The 15,809-nt window shown below is 39.7% G+C and overlaps 1 protein-coding gene across 3 annotated transcripts in view; it reads left to right on the top strand.

The window, feature by feature from the left end:
• Positions 1 to 15,809, top strand: part of LOC129577758 (netrin receptor unc-5) — a 181,791-nt gene that overhangs the window by 91,426 nt on the left and 74,556 nt on the right. For all 3 annotated transcript variants that reach the window (XM_055465270.1, XM_055465268.1, XM_055465271.1), the window contains 2 exons: positions 9,595 to 11,066; positions 14,053 to 14,269. In XM_055465270.1, coding sequence (XP_055321245.1) covers positions 10,455 to 11,066; positions 14,053 to 14,269 — 829 coding nt within the window. In that variant the 5' untranslated portion in view covers positions 9,595 to 10,454. The remainder of the gene's footprint in view (positions 1 to 9,594; positions 11,067 to 14,052; positions 14,270 to 15,809) is intronic.

Here is a 15,809-nt window from a genome sequence, read left to right as displayed (position 1 = left end):
GAGAGAGAGAGAGAGAGAGAGAGAGAGAGAGAGAGAGAGAGAGAGAGAGAGAGAGAGAGAGAGAGTGCACAAAGCAAAACGAAGACGGCAACCACCGCAAACTTCGAACACTTGAAATGAAAAATTGAAGTGAGTATAATATTGCTATTATATCATCATTAGGATGTGGATACATTTTTCACGATTCTCTCTCTTTCTCTCTCTCGCTCGCTCGCTCCTCGCTCTTACCGTCTGCTGCTTTTAGCTTTCGGTTTTTTCTCTCTTAAGATGAAGAAAAATCAAAACGAAGAAATGGAGCTGCATCTGAAGTGAAATATGGATTTTCATATTATTGAACACTTCTCCTTTTCTCTCTCTCTCCAGAGGTAGAATTCCGAGCATTTTCGATAGTTTGTAAAGATTTTTTTCTTGTGAATGGCAACGCCGACACACAAAAAACACATGCACATCCATGAAGCATACAGTGAAAATGCTTCACAGATATTAAGAAATGGCAGAAAATATGTTGCAAGCACTAGCACACAGTGAATGACAAAAAAAGAGCAGAAAATCGAAAGCATAAAATTCACGGAAGAAGAAAAAGGAATACACATTCATCGAAGAGAAAAACGCTGCATTTTACTTTCGCCCCGAATGAAAAATTCAATTTCTGAGATCCATCGGCTGCGTCAAGTAAAATTTAGCACACCTCCACAGCCTCAGATCCATTTTTCCCGTGCACAAGCAATTTTCTAGCCGAAGCAATGTTCAGTGTTGTTAGTGTTGTTGGTGTATGCGTGCGTGGGCGCGCGAGCGCTCGATTGCATTTTTCCTATTTGAGTTGTCCAATTCGTTGTTTGTTTGAAAGCTTCTGCAGAAATTATGCGAGAATAAATTTCCTCTTCCTCAACTTGTTTAGCTCCTGCTCCTGCTGCTGCTGTTTTTATTTCTTTCAAAGTAAGGTTGTACGCATAAATTATTGCATATCATGCCATATGAAAAATAGAGCCAATAAAATGGTGAAACAACAGTGTTCTAAAACTAAGCAGCGAGAGAGGCATTGAAAATGAAGTTGAAAATTTATCGACGGTCCTCTTTAAAAGCAGCACCAAAAGAAAAAGAAAAAACACCGTAATTTTCTACTTTATGGAGGAAGCAACACATTAGAAAAAAGAAACACAGCGTATGCTATATATATATGGGAAAATGAAACAGTACCGAAATGAAATGACCATCATAGTTCACGGACAGCGAGAATTTTCTATCGCCTGAATAATGGTGGGTGTCTTGGGCTTGGGCTCTCGAAGGTACCAACAAACGAGCCATTGAATCAGACTCCCAACTTTTTTTTTATGGCATCGATAAAAGCTGATCCATTTCGTATATTGATTACAAGCAGAATTGTTCATTCCTTTCTTCTTCTTCTTCTTCTTCATCTTTTTTTTATTCTTCCTTTCCAACAATGTGTGTGGATGTGTAGATTGTTTGGGGCACATTGTTCTCCGGGCTTGGGAACCGGAAAATCAGCTATGTTTTCACAATCACCGTCGGATATTGTCGATTTAGTAGATTTTATATATTTTTTTTTTGTGAAGGCAAAAATTATGTAAATACCATGAACAACATCCGAAAAGCCCATTGAGATTCACCGACTCGTTCTTCTCCCACAAGCACACGCACACACACAAACACACAACAGATTTTAAATATCCAAGTCATTTTGCTTTTTACTTCTAATACCATTAAATGTGAAACTATTCTTCGAGCATTAGGTTTGAATGGCATTTCAAAGATGATGATGAAGGAGAAGAAGGAAAAAAAGAGTATGATAAAAAGGAATGGCGCTATGATTTTATTACAATGGAGAAAATTTGCCAAATGTCCTACCACAAGTTATGGCCAGAGCCGGTGTGCGCGCGCGACCCGTGGTATGGGAAGCGATGAGTTTTTCCTTTTTCGATAAGCTCCACACACTCGCCCGCTCGCTCGCTCGCTCACTCGCATTCCGTATACGGATTGGAGAGAATGGGTATGGATTTGGACATTTCGTTGCCGTCTTCTTTTTGTTACGTATGTGTGACTAGTGTCGACTCCTTAAGCCATGTGTGAATGCCCATTTGAAATCACTGAATTATTTATGCGTAAGTTCATATTCGATAAATCAGCACGTAACACATGTTAACTTTCACCCAGAAACATGGGGATCATGTAACAGTCACTGGCTAAAGAACACTCTCCTCTTCTCATACAAGCGCACATACACATGCTTTTGGTTCAACCATTTCAAGAATGTTCGGTTTGCACATTTGCAGACGACATCAAACCATCATCATCATCTTCATCGGTAGCAATCGCCAATCGGTGTCGATAATACTCGAATAAATATTAGAAAAATTTCAAGGAACCCAACCGAAGCACACTGTCGTCCGTGTGGAGAAGAAAAAACAACATATATACAACAAAATGTTATTCACATGAATTTTATGGATGGAGGGAAATCGCATGAAGAATAAATGCAGTAACAAGATTGCCCTTAGCTCCAACAACAATCTATTATTGACAGCGTTCGCTTGTTGGTTCGCAGTGACACGATGTCCATGTGCGAGAGAAAAAACACATTTTTGACGAAAAACGAAGACGAGAATCGAGCGATGGATGAAAGAAGAATCGAATAAAAAAAGCACAGACGGAATCTTGAATATCGTTTCAATATTGGCGATTTATTTTTATTCGGTTGGCATTTTCCTTCTCTCTCTCTCTCCCTCTCTCTCTCTCTCTATCTCTCTCTCTCTCTCTCTCTCTCTCTCTTCTCTCGATGCGCGCTCCCATTGTATTTATTTTTGTTGTCGACGTCCATTTATATATGTGCTCTTCAATATTTTTTCGCCCCATACTCCATATCTTTCCTGCTGCTCTTCCGATTCTTGCTGTCGTTTTCCATTTCGTGTTATGATCCACGCTGCATATCAAAATGAAATGAGTCGGAAAAATGATCGGATAAAAATTTTCACCGCATACCACGTAACCGGTGAATAAGCTTGGAAAACTAACAGCTATTCACCAAGAATGGCGAACAAACACATTTTTTCATCACTTCTTCTGCACTTCTGCTCGATGAACGTTGTTCAACATGCGCTTGAAATGTACGAGCAGAAAAATATGTGACGACAAATAAATGGCATTGACAAAAGAAAAAGCAGTGGAAAAAAATATGGGAAGAGAGAGAGAGGCGAGAAAAAAAATCGGCAACAAGACGAGAACAAGGCTATAACAATATTAGATGGAATTATGAGTTAACCATGAGGCAAACTACTGTCCCACTGTTTACATGTCGTTCACCATGACTTTGTATGCATGAGTACGCCGGTGGACAGTTAACACATGAATGAACAATCTACACGAGCGCAGTCAAAAATGAAAAACAGAAAAACCCGAGATGATGGAGTATGTGTGTGTGAAGTAAGCCAGAATGGCCTGGCTATTTCTATTTCATCCACACGATGCACGTACTCGGAACAGCCAAGTCGGTCGCAAATGGTACACAGCAAAATTACACAGCGAATCAAACAGCGATATTCCCAGATAGAAAACAATAATGTGTTTATTATTGTCATCATTTGGAATTCTATCAATACGTGAGTGTATTTGATTGAACGATTATTATATGTGTTTGGTATGGTTTGGTTGCATCTCGTAAAGCTGATTCGCTGCTGCTGCTTTTTTAGCATTTGCCCGTTTTCAAGTTCATGTCATCGCGTTCATCGCAATATTTTTTAATTCTCGCTCGCTCGCAAAAAACAATCGTCTTTCTGCTAGATAGCTTTTTTCTGCTTCAATTCAAATCGATATCTTATGGTACGCTAGTCAAGCTGTGTGCTTGCCATTGCTCTGTGCTTCTCTCTCTCTCTCTCTATCTCTATCTCTCTCTCTCTCTCTCTCTCTTGCTCTCGCACTGAATGTGAGAGCTGAACGACGAAGGACAACGATTTTTACGCGGTTGCACATTAAACACAGTATGATGTCAATGTACTTTGTGAACGGAAAACCGAACCAAGGAATTTTGTGCTCAAGAAATGGACAATATCCAAATGGTTTTCTTCATAATTTTTTTTCTCTTCTGTCGTCTTCGTCTTCATTCATTTCTCATTGCCGTTTCGCAAGTCGTTAGAGATCCTCCTCCACGCTTGTTTTTTCTTCGCTCGCTCTCTTGTTCTCGTACCCCAGCGTTTATATTTCTGTGTTATCGACATCAAAATCGCGCCCGCTCTATTAAATGTGTATTGAACGGATTTTATTACACTGAGCCAATATGTTGCTAATGTTTTGTTGTGCACTCTTCCCTCTGCCGCGCCGTATCGGCCACCGTCACTGCCGCCGTTGTCGTCGCCTCTAATGGCGAGAATATTAGGCTATATTTGCTGCAAGAGATGAAGACGAAAAAAAAACAACATTTATTGTATATTACAAGATGATTTCAAGCCATTGTATATTATTTCAATGGCACATTATTACAGCGTTGCTTGCGCTACTGGGATTTTTATTCGCGTCATATCGACTCAATAGAAATCGAGGGCTTCAAACAATACACCAAAGATATTTTAGACTTCGACGAGTCTCTCGCACAATTCTTGTCGATCTTTCTGCTTTTGTTCTTCTTGTTGTTTTCACGATTTCCACTTTGTTGATTCAGTACATTTTTTTTCTCTCTTATTCTTGTGCAACCTTTTATTTCGAACGATGATTTTTTTTTCTGCTGTTCGTCTTCTGTTGGCTTCGTAATTTTTCCTATTTATAGCTGTGGGTGAATAATAGCGAGGTTTTTTTCCTTCTGATATTTGCCTATTTACGGAGTTCTCATTTTTTTTCGAGCCATGCAATTTTGCTGTTTAATACACACGGCACTCACGTCGCTCAATCAAAAGGTACCCGATGACGATGATGTCGAGAATAAAAGTGGAAAATCTCACTGAAATTTGAGACACATTCGCACTGCATTGAGGTATTAATATTAAGAGTACAAGAGGAAAAGGAAAAAAAAATCATCAACAACAAAATTACAGATGAACAAAGGAGCAAATTCATAATGATCAAGTTACACATCAGCTTCAAAAATTGAAGATGTACCAATTTTACGTCGCTATTTCGTTTCGCAAAATATGCTGCAGACGAACAGAACAGAAAAATTAATAATATGACAACCGAACGGAATGAAGTAAATTGGTTGAAAATCGTTGCCAGCATTCTTTTCAGCCAGCGTTGCCGACATTTCAATTAAAAATGAATAAATGTAAAAACAAAAACCGAATCGTTGCTTCGTCTCGCAAATGAGAAAAGACATGCGCCTGATTACATCAATATTCAGGCATTCAATCGGATTTTACATTTCATGGTGCATTTTTTTCTTCGTTGTATCTCTTGCGTCCTCTTGCTCTTTTGATGCATTCAATATTCAAGTCATAGCCGTCCGAGTTTTTCTGTACTTCCATCTCTTTTTTCTGAATGTTGCGCAATAAAACATAAGTCGTTCACTTTTCGAGTCGCTCGAATTTTTCATCACTTAATTTTTTTTTGTTTCTCTTTGTGTATTTGTCATTTGCCGAAGTTCCGCTCTGTGGAATATCCATAAAATACGCGCGCGCTTGAAATATGTATTGATTCAATTGCTGAAAAATATATACAGTGACACTGGATGTACCATAGCCGCTAGAGATCGCTTGAACGCTGTGTGAACAACGCAGAAAAAAAATTTATATGTAATAAAACAAGCATATCGATTGAAATGGAAACAACTATTATTGCTGCAGCTTCATTCAATGTAGATCAGTTGTTGTAGCATTGTCCCGTTCGGTCTCTCTCTCTCTCTCTCTCTCTCTCTCTCTCTCTCTCTCTTTGCTCTTAATGAAAGGCAAAACGATGGCGAGCTAGTGAGTGAGAGAGCAAAAATAAAATGTGTAAACGAAATCCATAAAATCCGACGCATAACTCACCCTTTTCACCAAAATCCATTTCTTTTCATCCATTGTGTGCATGTGCGTTGTTTTTCTTTCGTTCTCTCTATCTCATCTTGCCCAGAGTACTCATGCTGATGGCAGTGCAAGGTTAGTAGCTGGTAGCTGGAAAAAGGAAATGTTCTCTCAACAGGAGGTAATATTTCATTTGAGTAAATGGTCGTTACCATTCTTCGTCTCGCGCTCTGATGTTTTGCTGTGGCAGTCATTGCTACACACTGCCACCGTTGATCCTCTTTCCTTCCGTCTCATGCTCTCTCTCATTCACTCTCTTCCACTCGCTCGCTCTGTCCCAGTGTCCGTTCCATCTCTTCGCCCACATCCAGTTGCGAAACCGTTTTCTTTGTTTGATGCATTTCTTTAAAGAGCCAAATGCTTCTCATTTCATCTGTTCAGCTGGAGTCAGTGGCAAGCAAGTAAACCACTTTTCTTTCATCGTCTTGCATGCGATATTCATTCAGTGGATGAATAGAAATAATGATCCAATGGTGAGTGGCGAACGAAACAACGAAATGCTGAATTGTAGTTGGGTTTTCGCAGCATCCCAAACCAAAAAAGCAACAACAACGAAAACCTGCTTTCATTGAGTCGACATGCATGAAGCGACCAAGAAATGATTTGGTTCGAAGCGAAACGAGCGAGATGGAGAGAGAGAGGTAGAGAGTGAGAGAGAGAGAACGACGGAACGATTGTGTTACAATTTACAACCCGTAAATATGCGGAATGGCGAATAAGTATTATGAGCGCATCGTGTACTCAACAACACAATCTTTGTATGCCAAAAGTGATTGCAGCGGAGAAAATCCATTACACCTTGTCTTGTTGAGATGGCACATACATACACACACACACACACACACCATTGAAAAGAGAACCACACTAAATTGGTTGTCTCGCTCCCTCTTGTTCCTCCTCTCGCCTATTGTTGTTGCACAGGCAAAAATGAAAACTAGCAGAATATATCAGCGGCAGCGGGTTCAGTTCTTTTTTTTTGTTCTGTGGTGGTGAAAATAGATTATAATTTTGCCGATACATTCGGTCTAAGCCACCGTACTCGCGCAATTTTCCGTTTTGGAACTGGGCGCTAAGAATGAAATTTATCGGTGATTCTAAATCAAACAATCCGTAAAATGGGGAATCGTGTTGCATTAGGAAATCTTAACGTGGCATGATAAAAGAATAAATATGTTGTTCGTTTGCAATAAAAATGATAGTGGACAACAGCGAGCAGGCAAAAAAAAAACAAGAACAGAAAGGAAAACCACAAAAACAAGAAGGAATGGCTCGAGTCTTTGAACTGAATGTGTGCAGCAATTGCATTGCAATGCATTGAATTGCTGGGCACGGGCGCGAGACCCATTCTTGGGCAAATACAGTGCGAATGGGAAATAGTGGCGCGCTGCAAATGAATGCGCTTAAGTGTTGGTGCAAAGCGCATTCCGACGAAGTGTTACCGGGAAATCCAATGCCGTTTCCATATTTATTTATTAGTTTCACGATGTTCATGCTCTTTCCTCGATGTGTTTTCATTTCCATTTCCAAGTGAATTTAGTTGTTGTGTGTGTGTGTGTGTGTGTGCGATAGAGTGAGTGTGCCTCGAATTTTCGCATTGTTGTTTACATGCAATCAACCAAGCCAAGACCATTCATGCTCGATTCGCATGTTTTGCTCGTTTATTATTTAGATGGTCGTTTTCAACGAGTCGAATATTTATTGCATTGTGAAAATTTAGCATGAAGTGAAAAGCACCGAAACACACTGAATGCGCACAAAAACATTGAATATATATTCGAATGAACGACTGAAAGTGCTTTGTGCCAACACCACTATTCGGTGTGTGTGTGTATTTGTCTGCCGTCTTACACAAAACTGAATGGCAATTCAAGGATATAACGGAATTTCATTTGATGAACACACACAAAAAAAATAGACAGACATGTATTCAGTCACCACGAAACATCTTTGCCTCACTTCGAACCAAATAAAGCATATTAAGTACTGAAATGGAACACATATGTGAACGGAAAATGCAGACACGAATTTCGTCCGTTGATAAGATTAAAATTGCTTTTAAGACCCGAAAATCGTTGCATAGATTGAACCACTTAACCGAATAAGAAAAAACACACTGAAAAAAAATCAATTAAACAGACAAAAACGGTCGGAAGAAAATTCTCGAAGAAAATCAAAACTTCGCCAGAGAAACACTTTCAAGTTTTTCCAATGGCACAATCGATGGAAAAAAAATATCGGCGGCGATTTCTCAAAGAGATAAAAATTTATTGCTGATATTTTGCCCGGAGTAAATCGAAGCAAATGTCTTGCAAGTGTGTGTGTGTGTGTGTGTGTGTGTGTGTGTGTGTTTGCTGTGGCGGCCGGGCCTTATTTTTATGGATGTAAAGTGAGTGCTGAGTGTTTTGTACTTTGTGTCAAAGATGTATGGCTGGCAATGCCATTGAAATGGGACGGCATTTTTATTTTCTTTTCAAGAGAAAAAACAAAAAATGTTATCGCATCACTTATACATTTCGATTTTGGAATGGCATATCACTTATGCTCGACTCCTTTTCCATGCCATGAAAATACTTGAAATTCTGAAAAAGTCACTGTTATCAGGCCAAGCACTACTTAGAACAGAAAATTATCTCGCATTAAAACAAATAACTATTTACTGCCCCAAATTCATTCAACGTTCGCTTTGTTGGCTACATGTTTACGTCGGGTCTGTTGTTCTTGTCATTGTGTGTGTGTCTGTTCGGTGTATTTTTTTTCTCTTTCTCTCGTGCTAGCACCAAACCGAGTACACTTTCTCGGCGGAGCAAAGAGCGAGGGCCATTCACTTATGTTTATCGTTAACAATAAAACAACGTTGCGCCGCATTGTATCGGTATTCGATACTAATTTATAGGGCATGTCGACACGGCTTGCGATAAAAATCGAATGGGCTCTCCGTTCAAATATAAAGCAGGACATGAACATACCTCACAACAATCAACTAAACGCGATCTCAATAGCGCTAAGACTCGGAGATTTAAGATGGCTTGTGTGTGTGTGTGCTCGTATGTTAAATATAAGGAGGCCAAATGTATACACACTCACATGATATTAAATAAATATATCTGGCCAAAAAGATTAATGTCCAGCATTCACAATCAACGAGCGACCCTTTTTGCGTACTCTCGCTGCTACTGCTGCTGCTGTTGTTGTTGTTGTTGTATTTTTTTTCCTCTCTCACTCGTTCTTTTGTCAGATCGAGAGTATTTTATTGCTTCGACATAACCGCCCGTTTAAAACCGACCAAATGATAAGAAAGCAAACTCTTTTCGCCAAACAACTCTCGCCGAGAACGAATATAATCACGCTAATAAAAGTGAAATAAAACGGTAACATAGCGAGAAATGGCAAACGCACATTTTTCTTCTGTTCTCTCTCTCTCGCTCTCTCTCTCACTCAATTCCTTCTCAGCGCTTGCACCCATGCATGTGTACAATCCATTCTGCCTCTGCCATGCGTATAAATGTTTAGTCTGTACAAATAAATGCAATTAACACATTTTGTTCTCATTGTAACATTCATCTTTTATTTTCTTCTCTCTTTTAATTTGCAGATGATACGTTGGTAATGCGGCACTGGCTACCACAACCAATTACGAATACGACTACGTCGAAAGCGAAGAAGACAACGAATGGAGCTCCAATGATATAAGTTATCGCATTGTTTGAAAGCGTTGCACCTTGCTTTATTTGCTGCTGACATTGTTTTTTGTTCCCGCCGTCAATTGCCACAGGAAAACATTTTAAAATAATAAATAAGGCGCATCGTTGAATCAAGAGAAGCACATCTCAGCGAGTAAGCGAAGACAAATAGAGGCAACAAGCTGAAATAACAAGTGATCATCGCACCGAAAATCTCGAACTTAACAAAATTGAACAGTTTTATTTTTCATCAAAGCATCAATACACTTGCAGTTACGTTACGTACATACACTCACTTTTTGTGTGTGAAATTATTTCAGCCGCATCGCATCGCATTGCAAAAGACCCTTTGTTTTAGTTCAGCTATCAAATTAAATATTGGCCCTGGTTCAATAGAGCAACGCAGAGAAGAAAGAAGTGAAAAAAAGTAAACGGTAGCCAAAACACGAAAACAAACAAACATACATTGTGCGTAACGAAACGAACACGGTCGCGCTATAACGTGCACAGCCACAAAAAAGGAAGACGAGAAAAATTTGCATTCGAACGCGGGAAAGGGAAAGAGGAACGTAGACCATCCCATTGGCCAGCTCAATAGTGAAACCGTTTGTTCAAATGAGCAGTCTAAGCCAAAAACGGCGATAAAAATTAATTGGCCGTGAACGATGCAAATTATGTTAACACACCACCGCCACAGCCATTGTTATTATTATTATAGCTATTATTGTTTGAATAGAGCGATTGCAATTGCCGAGCGCCTAACGTCATAGAAATGTGCAAGCCCACACAGTTTGTTATTATGTCTTTAGTGTTGTTTATGACAGTGCTGCTCATCGGCGCTGTGTCCAATGAGTCAGTGAATAAATCAGTATCGCCATCGGTACCGACATCCGCTCAAGTGATGCCGGCCGTGGCAGTAGCAGTACCAGCCGCCCCGGTTGCGGTGCCAGCGGCACCTGTGCCACCAGTACACGGGATCATTGCCGATCATATGGATTTGCCGACGAAATTTGGCGATGAAGATGATGTGATTGAAGGAAAAGCAGCGGCCGAAAAGAAAGCATCGGAAAATGCTGGCATCGGCTCATCGGCCAGCCGAAATGATGACGACGACGAGCACTACGATGAGGATGATGATGATTTTTTGAGCGGTCACAGTGCAGACAAAAACAGTGGCGGCTCACACCATCGTGACACCGATGAATCAGAAGCTGATTACGATGATGAAAGTGATTTGGGGCCAACGTTGGATAATTTCGGCACTAAATTGGATGGCAGCGATACAGGCAACGAATTACCGATATTTTTGATGGAACCACAAAGTGCTTATGCCGTTCGAAATCGACCCGCTATTCTAAAATGCAAAGCAGCCCATGCATTACAGGTATGTCATTATCACTTTGTCTCATCACCAATACATTTCATTACAGTCGAATGGTTTGGTGCACAACAAAAACCGAAACGCCGACCCACCGACCAAACCAACCAACTAACGAACGAACGAACGAACGCATTTTGCGTTGAATGTTCGCTTTTGCCAGCTCAGTATGTGAATGAGACACATGCACTGCATATACAATCACATATTCAGGTTTTATCTGATCGCTTTTTAATCACGTTAAATGGAAATGCAAAGCGAATAAAACGCATTTCGAAGAAGGGAGAACAAGGGGGAACGACGACATGTCGTCATGTGAATGAGAGTAATCTATATGCGCATATGTATGTATACGAACGAAAAAAAAACCTAAGCCGGAATCTTGTTTTCAACATATTGATTACCATTTGCCCGAAATCAGCACACCGAATGAGAGAAATGTCACCAACGCATTTATTCTGGATTTAAGTGTATGTGCGTTTTTCTTCTCTCACACTCTCTACGGTCGTCGTCATATGCTTTTTCGTTACACACATCTATATATTCATAGTAAATTCATACAAAAAAAGAGACGAAGAAAGGAGAAAAAAAAGAAACGGAAATTTCATTCGTTGAAATTACCTCCTTTCAGATGTGTAATCTGATAATCGAAAATTGGTTTAAAGTGCAGTTGAAATTTAGTTCAACTTTTATTTCACCCTCGTCATCGTATTGCGCACTGCCATTCACCTTTTTCCCGTTCTTCTCATTTCGACACACACCGAAACTTCTTCGTTAGTTTCATATCGTATCGTTTTTTCTTCTTCTTCGAAACGATTTTTGTAACGCAATTCATGTGATATGAATTTCACCCTCTTGACGGGGTTGTTGCAACAACGGCCAGTCACATCATACATATTTTCCAAAGCGCATTATCTAATGAAATTGAAATGCGCTCGCTTCTCAGCCACATAAATTTCTTCTTTACTTCGGTTTTTGCTGAAAATTTATTTCTTTGTCTTCAATTGTTTCTTTCCACTTGGCTTGCACGGCCGTTGCTGTGTAAAAGATATCGAAAAATAAATAAATAAGCAGCTTGTTCATGAACACCATGAATATTTCAGGCGAAAAGAATAGAAGAACGAATAAAAAAGACAGCAACAATGGAATGTATATAACAAACGGAAAACATAAAAAATTTCGGTTGTCATGACGATGAGCAGTCAGGTCCGAGAGCGTAAAGCATCCGGCAACAATAGCCGGTGTCTGTATGTAACCTGTAACCGATGCCAATGGTAACCTGCTAAAAAGGAAGAACATAATAATAACAAATACACAAATAAGTTGATTGTTGAGCAGGTAGTCAAAATTAACGATAATGCGTCCAGTATGCATTGGTTCCGAATAAACCTGTATTGCATTCAATATGTACGCATGACCGTGCAAGATGACACACAGAAAATCGACTGATATGAACTTGGAAAACATGAATGATGGCTCGTTTTGATATGTTTTCTCAATGTACATCGACTCGGCCCTGGCGCCGTACTAATCTTTCGAAAGGTTCACTTTATAAAATTTGAACCGAATCATCGATAAATGCACCACGCCATCGATATGCCATCGGGCTTCACAAGTCTGTAACAGTGTTTTCGTGTTTTTTTTTCTTCGTTCTTAGTTTTTCAATTTTCGTTCCTTCCAAGAATCAGAATACATGAGTGACGATCGAATTGTGTGTTGATGACAAAATAATATTTACAATTTTCCTGTTTTTTGCTTGTCTCTTCACATTCGATGCCAAGAATCAACATGACTTTCTTACACACTCTTCATTCCGTCTCACTCTCTCTCTCTCTTTCTCTCTCTCATTCAGCTGTTCATGTGTTCCATTTTATCCCATGATTTTCTACGCAAACATATTGTTACACTTGAGATGAAATGCATTCTCGTTCAGACATGTGTGGTTCCACTTAATAATTTTCGATTGCGTATTTGTTGCGACGACGACGACGATGTTGTTTGAAGGTTTCAAATGAGTTTAGTCTCGACACTGCACCTCCCTTTCACTCGCTGTTTGTTTTTATCGATTCGTGCTCTAGTCGCCGGCGAGAGTAAGAGAGAGAAAACATGAGATGAAATGTATATTTGCTAAACATTTTCCGCTGTGGCTACTTAAAAATTGACATATATTTATTATTTTTATGTGTGTATATTTGCTCGAATAATTTGTATGCAATTATATGGTGCTGCAAAGGAATGTTTCCACTTTTCGTTTTATTTCATTGCACCGCGTGGCACTCGCACTGTGCGTTTTTTTCCTTTTCTTCTTTCACTCGCTTCGTTCGTGTCCAATTCTCTTATCTCATCGACAACAGACGAACGCGAATGCCGACAAAAAGTGTGAGAGTGGAGGAGAAGACGTTAAAAGTATATGTGTATATTTTTAAAAAAAAAAGTGCAACATTGACGCACGCAACGTAATTCTCTCTCTCACTCTCTCCCTCATTCTTTCTCTGTGTGTCCCCATGTAATGCAATTATGCGTTCCATCAAACCGAGACTGATTCCTTGAATTCTGTGCGCACCATTGTTCCGATATACCCATTTGTGGTGGTCATGTGTTGATTGTGTGTTTGTCTTACACCTGCTGCAGGCCACAGAGCCAGTGTGCTGGCTTGCATCAGAATTCCTTTAATAGCTCACATAAAATATGCCAGCAACGAGACGGAAACGAAGTGAGAAAGTTTTTTTTGGTCAAGGCGCGTAGCAGCACCATAATAATTATCGTAATCTGTTGGTATGTCATCAGTACAGTGATCGGTGTGAATCGGTTGGTGCTGTGTTGAATGTGTGTTCTTTTGTTATCGACCGAAAATCAAACACGCACACTCTCTCACACACACACACACCCATCTATGAATCAATCGCTACCAACTTTAATTTTTTTGAACACTTCCTTTTGATCTCAGCATATACTCATCGATTTTTTTTTTCTTCTGCTTTTCTCTTTTCAGCTAACATTCAAGTGTAGCGGCAGTTCACATCCTCCACCATCGACCCTCGATTCGCATGTGGATCCACACACTGGCGTTCAGCTCCAGGAAGTAACGGCGACCATATCGAAAGATTTGGTGTACGAATATTTTGGCAAGTCACCATTTAAATGTGATTGTCATGCGTGGTCACCGCGTGGAAAGGCAAAAAGCCAATCGGCGACCATTGAAGTTGCATGTAAGTAATTTTCACTCACTGTTTTCTTCTTCTGTACACCTCATTCAGCCTCTCCATGCTGTACTGTGTATTTTCATTTCCTTGATGGACCTTGACGCTTTTACTCGACTATATGGGATGGAATTCACGTTGTGGTCATGGGCTTTTGTCTTTGTGTGGCATGTACTTTGTTTGACATTAATTTGTAAAATGCTCGCTTCTCATCGTCGAACGCAATGAGCTAAACGGGCGAAAGAGTGCGACGAACAAGGGCGGCCAAAGCAGCAGCAGCACAGTACGAGATGTGTACAGTACATTGGCAAACAAGATGCCTCATGCTGTTTATAATTTTTAATAATAACAACAACAATAATAATATGTTTTACTTTATATCTTGGGCTTGTCTCGCACATTGTTTAATAAATTTTTTTTATGTGCTAACCGCTCACTCGGTTGCATACCGACAAGACCGAGCAGAGAAACAAAAAATCGACCGAAGAGGAAGAAAAGAGAGGAGAGAAAAAAAGGCTGCAGCACCATACTGATAATATTTAGGGTTTTATTTGTCACCGATGTTTTAATAGTTATTGTCTGCATAGCCCGAGTTGTTCCTACTGTTATTGCTACACATGGCGAGATGCACATACACACAGTACGAACAACGGTATGCATGTTGCTCTGGTGCATTTTAATTTATTCGCGCGACCGACTGAACGCTCCTTTCCAAATACACAATTCGAAATGCGGGTCGAATGCAGCTACATGAAATAAGAGAACACTTGAAATATTTGTTATATGTTCGCTTTTTGTCTTTTTTTTTTGTTTTTTAAATTATTACTATCATTATTTTTCCACCGAAATTGTATTGCGGTGCGCGCGTACAGAGACTCACACACACCGAAACCCAGGCAATGCCAACATTATTCAGCATTCCGTATCAAAACCAACAATTCAATATGTTCGATCGAATCCATTTAAATGATAATTTCGAGAGAAAGAATGAACCAACCGAAAAAAAGTAACAACAGAACATAACCATTTTACTGCATTTTCTGCTGGCTACCCCATGGATTTGGCGCGGGAAAAAACAATTTAATTTGAAAATCATTTATTATTGCTATTACTGTTATTATTTTATATATTTCGTTTTATTCAATTTCAGTTTGAAAGGTTCGGTTGTTGTTGTCGTTTTTCCGTGTCTTTCTCGTTGTCGCTTCGAAATGAAGTGAAGAAAATAGAATCCGTTTCACAGACAGACTACCGAGTCATTTGAGATGTGAATTTGTGCACCGTTTTCTTTTTCGATTGAAACCGTTTCAATGAGTATCGTAATGAAAATGTCATTCGTTTTTTTCGTTCATAATTTATTGTTTGTCATAAAGAATGTAGATTTGATATGCAAGTAAACAAGAGGCGGTGAGAACGAACGTTTTGCAGTGCAACGAAACCAATCACTGGATTTCTTCGTTTTTTTTTGCTCCATCATTGCTTGCTCCATCGTCTCATTTCGAGCAAGAGAGAGAGAGAGAGAGAGAGAGAGAGAGAGAGAGAGAGAGAGAGA

This window comes from Sitodiplosis mosellana, unplaced genomic scaffold (genome assembly GCF_009176505.1).
Source record: "Sitodiplosis mosellana isolate CC-2019 unplaced genomic scaffold, AAFC_SMos_1.0 Smas_scaffold_6226, whole genome shotgun sequence".
NCBI classification, from domain to species: Eukaryota; Metazoa; Arthropoda; class Insecta; order Diptera; family Cecidomyiidae; genus Sitodiplosis; species Sitodiplosis mosellana.
This window is presented reverse-complemented; position numbering and strand designations above follow the sequence as displayed.